The following is an 8,450-nucleotide window of genomic DNA, read 5'->3' as shown; positions in this document are numbered from 1 at the left end:
AAAAACAAAAATAATAATCATAACATTCAATAAAGCAAAACAAAGAAAATACACCAATGGGATATAAGAAGATATTAAGAAATTAATAACTTTTTAGTTTTTTTTTTTTTGTAGTTCTTGGCTTTTAACAATGTATAATAAAACACTTGAAGGTAAAATAATACATAGGACTAACTTAGGATACATAGGTCTAGGAACCAAAGGTGGTGGCTGTTTTCACTATTACCCTTAATGATAGTATAGCGAAATACTTCTTATCACTGCAACACTAGGCTTCACTAGTTTAGAGGTTTCTATTCCCCCAAAAACTGATCTTCCAAGGTAGCACAAGAATTTCAGACACTATGTTAAAAGGACAAAAAGACTCTAAGTTCAGGAAAATTTATAGCATTATTATTTTCTTTGTCATTGTTACTTTCAGTTGCTACAGTAAAATTCAGTTCATATATTAAGATCTGAAACACATCACTTATTTGAACAAGACTTAGAATTAATAATAATTTTGGCAATTCACTAAAAATCTAAAGGTTTACAATATGTACTTGATGTGTCCTATACTATATTATTTTCCTCCTTAGAAAATGGTCTTCAAATGGCAGATAAATCTTGAAGAATACAGAAAAGGCATTTAACTTTTGGTGGGGTGCACAGCAACAAAGAACTGTGAAATTTATGCTCAAGGGAGTAAGGAGTCTAATCAAGCATTTCTATATTTATCAGTTTGGGGATTTCTGAATTTTACACCATTGCTGGGCCCTAAACAATAGTAACTACTTTTAGAAGTAATGGAAATTAGCAATTCTAATCCAAGTTAATCTTGGAAAGGAAGACATTTTTTTCCACCTAAACTTAGGTTAAAAATACATAATATTAAAACTCCATGTTAATATACTTTTTCAGAGATGTACTTTTTAATTATTACAATGAACAGATATACTACACATATTTCACATTAGTTGGCTGCCAAACTGGCACTCAGAATACTGACTTCAGCAAATACAAAGAGCTACACATAGCCAAGTAACAATAAAAGTAGGAATTTGATCAAGTCTCTTGGACAGATGATGGGAGAGGTTCACAGAACTATTTTTTAAAAAATGAACAGGAATAAGCAGCACATGTTGACTTGATAATGAGGAAGATGTGGACATTTACTATTCTGAGCCTTGTTATAAGTATTCAAACTCAAAATGATCCCATCAAAGTCTTATTTGCATCCTTAATCATTAGTAAGTTGAGGTAACACAGGTTAAATAATTTGCTAACTAAGGTCATATACTTATTCAGTGCTTTTTCTTTTTTAAATGTATTTAGTACAGGGTCTACAGGGTCTCAGTAAGATAGCACTTGTAGTGATCCTGTTTTCAGCCTCCCAAGCACTGGGATTACAGGCTCACCACCTCGCCCAGTCTCAATGGCTGTCTCAGCCTGTCCCAGGGATGGGTCTGCCTGGCAGGTCAGGGATGAACCCTTGTCTCTGTGTCTGCCTAAGCAGGTGCTTTAATCACTGAGCTATCTGGTTGGCCCTTATTCAGTGCTTTAATAAAGATCTGGATACAAACAGTCTGGCTTAAAAAAAATTATCCTTTAATCCACTATGCTATATGGACCACATAAGGGATAAGAGTAGGGGAAAAAGTGAGGCACTTGTCTCGGGTGTGAAGTTAAGGCATCAGAAGAAAACAAAAAACAAAAATCAAAAAAACAGTGATCAAACAGTTTAATGTATTTAAAAAAAATAAGAATGTAAAATTGCATGATGAGCAAAATACTGAAATTTAAATGAGAGGGTCAGAATTACAAATGTTTCCTTTTGTGTAGAGGTTGTTACTATGAGCCTTGTCACTGGAACCACACTTGTCCTTGTTTAAACTTTTGCATGTAAGGCAAAGGCCTCATTCACTCATTTGTTAAAATCCAGCCTGGACCTGTATACAAGAAACTAAAGTACCAATCAAATTCTTTCTTTATATTAAATTTTGAGCTCCAATGAATAAGTGTATTATAGTATTAACTACATGAACTACTACACTCCCTTTCTGAAACATGCAACAGTGGCAAGCATTCTATAGTGCATATGAATATTTTTGGCTATAATAAATATTGGATAGTCAGAGTATTCTTATTTTACAGTGAGAAGAAAAACTCATTTTGGAAAAAGAAAGTTCTGTGCTCAGTCTATTGTGCTATTTTATCACATTATCATAATGAATAATTATGCATGCAACTGTTCATTGTGCAATTACTATTTACTACATCTAAATTCAGTGATCGAATAATTATGTGATTAAGTGGATTTAAATATAGGATAGGAAAGCAGAACAGTGCGACTGTTTGGTTAATCTATACTTACAGGAACCATTTTCTGTTGTTCCTCACACTTTTTGTTTTATAGATTGGAGGCAAAGGCTTAAAGAAGTTTCATAACTTATTCCAAATCACTGAATTAGTTAAGTGGTAGAATTAGATCTACTTGATTCAAAAAATCCACTTGAGGTTATATTAAAACAATTTAAGTTTTTCAAAAACTCCAAAGCAATCTAACAATATTAAGAAAGTAAAATTATAAAATATTTGCTAGATTAAAAGTACATAAAAAAGGTATGCATATCGGCAGAATGAAAGGAAATCCTTGGGTAAATCCAGTTGATGACAACATTCTTTAAAATTTTACATAGTACAATAGAAGGTATGGAAAGAAAGCAGTTTAAGTTGAATAGAAAAAAAATCTATAACACATTTTTTCACTATATAAGCTTAACAGAAGAGTTCAGTATATGGTATGCTTGATACAGACATTAACAATTTTCAAGAACTGCTGTAGTTAGGGTTAATCTGAGCTTTCACATCCTATGAAGTCAACTGTTTAGGTTGTCATCAATACTACAAACAATAAAATGCTTTGAAATATGACCCATCTGACAGTATAACTAGATTTAAAATTTGAACTTTACACACACAATTTAACAAAAAGTGATAGCATAGTCACTGAATATAAGTAACATAATTACATCGTTTTTGTATTTTGTTTACTATATTCAGTGACTGTATTAGATATTATGGTTTTTTTTTTTTTTTTTTTTTGTGGCATGGGGGCTCAAACCAAGGACCTTGTGTGTGCTAGGCAAGTGATCTACCACTGAACTACTTCCCTAGCCCTTTAAAACTTTCTTTTTATTTTGAGATATGCTCTTCCTAAGTTGTTCATGCTGATTTTGAACCTGTGATACTCCTGCCTCATCATCTGGCACAGCTGAGATCATAGGCATGAGCACCATGCCTGACTTATTCTTTATATTTATGGCTTTCAGCTTATTTTCCTACTTAAGACTACCAAATCCTGACTCACCTTCATTGACATAAACTTAGTTGGTTAAAGCATGAATTCTAATAATTTTCTTGAAAGCATTAGGTCTGATTAATAAATAAAACATCAAGAAAGAAATGATCTAAATTTGAACTATTTTACACTATTAAGAAATGTAATTTTATTGAAAACTGAACTTAGACACAACATGCAGTTGGTTGGTCTGAGGAATGCTGAAAAATGTTCAAATTTTTAAAATGCAAGAGTGCTTAAGAATTACTACATTTTTCCAATTTGTAAGATAAGTGGTGTCTAGTGTGGCAACTGCTTAGAAAAACCTACAAAATACTCTTTGGTTTTGTTAAATTGTTTCTGCTGGTAGAAAGTATTTGTATCTTTAAGAAATAACATTTTAAAGAAGCTTAGTACTTACTTGATAATCATTTCTTTTAATATTTGGAACATCCATGTTGTGAGTAGAAGGGCAAATATCTTCATATTTTTTCCCTGTGAAAATATCAATTCCAACAAGGTGTACCTGAAAGATGACAACAGGGAACCTGTTTAATCTCTGCCAAGTATATCACTCATTACATACACAAGGACACAATACCAATGCTGATTAAGACAGCGTCTCCTTTTCCAAGGTCATCTAATTTTACTTTCCTAAAAAAATGTAGTGGTCACAGAATTGAGAGGCAGTAAACACTATAAACAATATCATATAAAGATTTATTATAATATATAATGCAGTAATTTAATTAAAGAGTACATAAGTAAGGCACTTTCTTAGAACTATTAAGACAGGTTTTCTTATCTGTGACTGAATAAATCTCTTAGGTCACTAGGATCCAAGAAAGTTTCAATGCCCAGTTAGCGAAACATTATAAAGGTCCAAGAAAGGAACATTATCTTTAAGCATTCAAATAGTTGATCACTAAGTAATTGAAAGAAAAAAGAAGGCATTAAATGTTTTTATTAAAATTTTTATGGAACTTTCATGGTTTATAATGTAATATAAAAGATCAAAATCTTAACGACGAAGCCAAAGAATGACTTGGAAGGACACTTACTTTGGCATGACCGTGCTTTCCAGTTTTGGAAGTTGACATCTCCACTATTTTGCATGGTCGTCCTTTGAGCACCACGAAGCCGTTTTTGCGCAGGGCCGAGCACTGCATAGGGTAAGTGCTGGAAGCCCCAGCATCACCAGTAGTGAAATCAATTTCGTCCGCCATGGTGGGTTAAGGAGATGGTAGTTTTTCCGTGGGTACTATGCAAAAAGTTTTAGTTTGGTTTTTACAACGGAGCCTACGAGGACGGCAATGTCTCATTTCAGGCACGTTAGGGGCCAAGCGTCACGTTATTTTGCATTTACACAAAGAACGCCCACTCAAGCGTAGTGGGTCCTCTCTAACTCTGGCCTCTGCAAACTTTTCCAAGCACCGGTGGGATGGTGCGGAGGGAAGCCGCAGAGGAGCTGGGTGGGGTGGGGATACCCTCAGCCGCGCCGGCGACAGCAGGTCCGGGTGCCTATCGCCCCACCACACAAGCCTGCGACCTTCCCGCACCGCGCCCGGGGCCCTCCGCCGCCGCCCGCTCCCACTGCGGGGCCCAGCCCAGGCCGCACGTCCCCGCTGGCTGCAGCACCTGGCCCTGGGGCAGCGGGCGCGCACTCCGCCCTGCATCCGCAGCGGCGGCAGCGGCGTCCCCAGTACTGCTGACATCCCGGGCTCGGCCTGGCCTGGCCCGGCTCGGCCCAGCTCCACAAGGGCCTGACGGAGCCCCGGCGGGTCCCGCGCTCGCCTCCCTTCTCCCATCCATCTTTCCTCCTTGCCTCGGTCAGCGCGGGGCGCTGGCAGCCCGTCTCCGCCCGGCCTGTCCAGTCCCAGCCCTGCCAGCTTCTCCCCAGATCTTCACCTTTCAGCAGGCTCAGAGCGCCTTTCACTGGTGTACCCGCGCTGGTCTCCTGCAGCTGCTGCTGCGGCGGCGGCGGCGGTGGCGGCCGCAGCAGCTCCGAGAGACGGGGCGGGGCCGCCACACTTTCCACACCCTGGTCTCCCCGCCCTTTCCCGCCCCCACCCCAGCCCCACTTCCGGGATAGGCCCGGCGCGTCAGAGGCACCGCCCTCACGAGCTGCCATTGGCTAGCCGATACCCGACACCCCGCCCAGTCACGTGAAGCACGCCCTGGCAACCCCACGTGCTGTGGATTAGTGCACTTCCGGCGTGAAGTGAGCTTGAGGAGTCTGGGTGCTGAGTGAAAGCTCCCCTACGAGGCACCTGGCTTTCTTCACCGTGAGCTCAGGCTCTAGTCGACCTTAATGAGAAGGAGCCTCGCTCCTGGTGGCCTCTGCCCTCAGGTGCGTGGCAGTTGTCATGTTTCGGTTTTCACCACAGGCGAGTCGCGTGAATTCTCCGAGTGGCCTGCGTGGCGGTGGAGAGAACTGAGGGTTCGAGCTTCTGGTTCCATGTGTAACTCCCCTTGGGGTTGCAAGCCACGCGTGCTCCTTGAAGGAGAGCTCAAGTGCAGCATTTCACCCACCGGCGCCTCCTCAGGAGGTCCATCCCTGATAACTGTCCATCCTGTGGTGAGAGTTTGGTGGTGACTGGCCGGGTGTGACCGCCGCCCAGCAGTAGTGCATTGAGGGGTGGGGCCTCCAGAAACATCCCACAGTAAAATGGCCTAACCCAGTCCTGGAAACTCAGCCTTTCTGTGTGGGCATTGGCATTCCTTCGAGTTTGGGTTTGCTCACACATTAGAGACCTCGTTCGATTGATTTCAAAATTGACCCAGAGCCTCTAGGTTACAGCCTAACTTTTTTGTATTTTTTTTTTAACTTTTTTGTATTATTAGAATGATTGCAAATATTTAGGGAGGAATTACATGGTGTGCTGGATGTTTCATCTGCGTTATATGTTTGTTTAATCTTTTTTTATTAAAGATTTATTTATTTATTTGGTACGTCTCACCTCACAACTTGGACTCTAGTGATCCTTCTGTTTCAGCCTCTCCAGCACTGGGATTATAGGCGTTGTGTATCAGTTACTCTTCTCTCATTGCTGAGACAAATACCCATCACCCAAAATGAAGGAAGAAAACGTTTATTTAGCTCAGTTACTGGAACTTTCAGTCCGTACTCAGCTTGCTCCAAGGCAGACTGGCACATGGCAGAGGGCAGCAGTTCATGGTGGCAGCAAAGAGCAAGAGCAAAATGGAGGAGTTGCAGCAACAATGGCAATAGAGAGGAAGTCTGTCTCTTAAATTGCATTCAGGCTATCAGTGCTAGGCTGGGGGAAGTACCGACACCCATAATCCCAGCAGTACTAAAACCCGTAATCCCAGGGGATCATGAGTTAATATCAAACTCTAGAAGTCCTCGCCCCATGACTGTATGAGGCTTTGAGGGGACAAGTAGACACAGACCATAACAGTGTGCACCACCACACCCAGTTTCAGTGGCTGGTGTTAGAAGGGCACAACATGCAGTATCAGGGATCTAATCCTGGTCCTTGAGCTTGCCAGGTTCCCCCCCCCCCACTCTCCCAGGACATGGAGCTATCTCCCTGGCCCCATGTTTATCTTGACTGGTTAACTCTTCTGGTTAACCTTTTGTTAGAATTTTATAAAATTTATTTTTATGTGTCAGTTTTAAAAAACATTTTATCACCACCACTATAATCAAAATATTTTGTTCATTCCAAGTGTTTCTGGATGTTTTGTTGTTGTGTGCCATCCACTCTCATTCAGACCTTGGGAACCATTAGTTACTACTGTTTTACCTACATTTTAAATTATGGAAGGAGGTAGAGAAAAGTAGTTTGCTCCACATTATACAGCTAAGAGTCAGGAAACCAAGCTTGAAATCTAGTTTGGAACCAGACTATTACCATATATCATATTCACATAGGATTTGGATTTGGAATAAAACAATTGACCTTTATTCAATAAATATAGTCCATTCTCCTGAAGTTCATGAATTACTGAATATTGAGTCATTACTCAATGCAGGAAGTGCAGGGTGTGCTTTTTGTGGGCCTCTGATCACAACAGTTTCATTAACTAGTCAAGATACTGTTGTGTGTTTTTCTTTAAAGATAACTTGTTTAATATGTTTTCAACTCATTGACAACCACACTAAAATTCATGTCTTCTGTACTTTACATTCACACATTTTTCTCTCTAAGGTACACTATAGCTTGTATTTAGGAACACTACACAGTGTTTCAGGATGATGTTTGGGGTCATTTAAAGCAATGAAATCATAAGCCATAAAAATTCAACAAAAATGGCTATAAATGGACTGAAAAGTACACTTCTTTACATCTTGACAGCTGGAGACATACTGAAGGAGAAGACTGCTATGTTTGACCTGAACGAAGAAAATGTACATTGGATAATTCAAATCTCTGCATGTTGACAAATGACCTACAGAGTGCAGTAGCACAGTAAGTATTGATTGGGGGTTACAAGAACATTTTATGATGTATTTAAATACTCAAATATGGAATCCAAAATAACAAGATAGACTATGTATTTTAGCACCCATATTTTTGGAATCACCATATTAATCAAGACATGCCTTTGTTTATAAGGTGCTTAGAGTCTAGGGTAGGAAATAGCCTACCAATTTTAAAAGCTAAAGCAAATGATAATAAAGAAATACGGAACTCTGAAAAAAAAGAGCTCCCCCTCATATAGTGTCAGACTGCATAAAACCCTTTTTAAAAGATGAGATTAACTTCAAATATATTTTATTTAACCAAATAAATATATCTAAAATATTCACATATAACTGTATAGAATTATTACAATGATATTTTATAGTTTTTCTGTAGTAATCCTTCAAAATCTGGTATATATTTTGCACTTAACAAGACATCTTAATTCACATTAGCCATATTTCAAGTGTTTAGCAGCTGTGTGTGACTGGTGGCTATTATATTGAACATCACCAAACTAGAAGTGAAAATACCACTTCTCTGCTCCTCTGAGAGTAACAACTTAATGTGATATTTGAAAAGTTGGTAGAAATTAGCAAGGGGAAGACTTTTTTTTTCAAAGTTTTATTGATAAACAGATAGCAATGAGACAGTTTCAAATCAAATCGGAAGTACAGTTTCAACAAATAATACACTGCATA

The 8,450-nt window shown here is 39.2% G+C and overlaps 1 protein-coding gene across 2 annotated transcripts in view; it reads right to left on the bottom strand.

The window, feature by feature from the left end:
- Eif5a2 (eukaryotic translation initiation factor 5A2) overlaps positions 1–5,341 on the bottom strand; it is a 7,688-nt gene extending 2,347 nt beyond the window's left edge. The window contains exons 1-3 of one of the 2 annotated variants that reach the window (XM_023717862.1): positions 5,145–5,341; positions 4,381–4,580; positions 3,741–3,845 (exon numbers count right to left, since the gene is read on the bottom strand). In XM_023717862.1, coding sequence (XP_023573630.1) covers positions 3,741–3,845; positions 4,381–4,545 — 270 coding nt within the window. In that variant the 5' untranslated portion in view covers positions 4,546–4,580; positions 5,145–5,341. The remainder of the gene's footprint in view (positions 1–3,740; positions 3,846–4,380; positions 4,581–5,144) is intronic. The other variant, XM_004633456.2, reaches the window with a different exon arrangement.
- Positions 5,342–8,450: the final 3,109 nt, after the last annotated feature.

This window comes from Octodon degus, unplaced genomic scaffold (genome assembly GCF_000260255.1).
Source record: "Octodon degus isolate 3935 unplaced genomic scaffold, OctDeg1.0 scaffold00055, whole genome shotgun sequence".
Lineage (NCBI taxonomy): Eukaryota > Metazoa > Chordata > Mammalia > Rodentia > Octodontidae > Octodon > Octodon degus.
The sequence above is the reverse complement of the archived record's forward strand: the minus strand, read 5'-3'. Positions and strand labels throughout refer to the sequence as shown.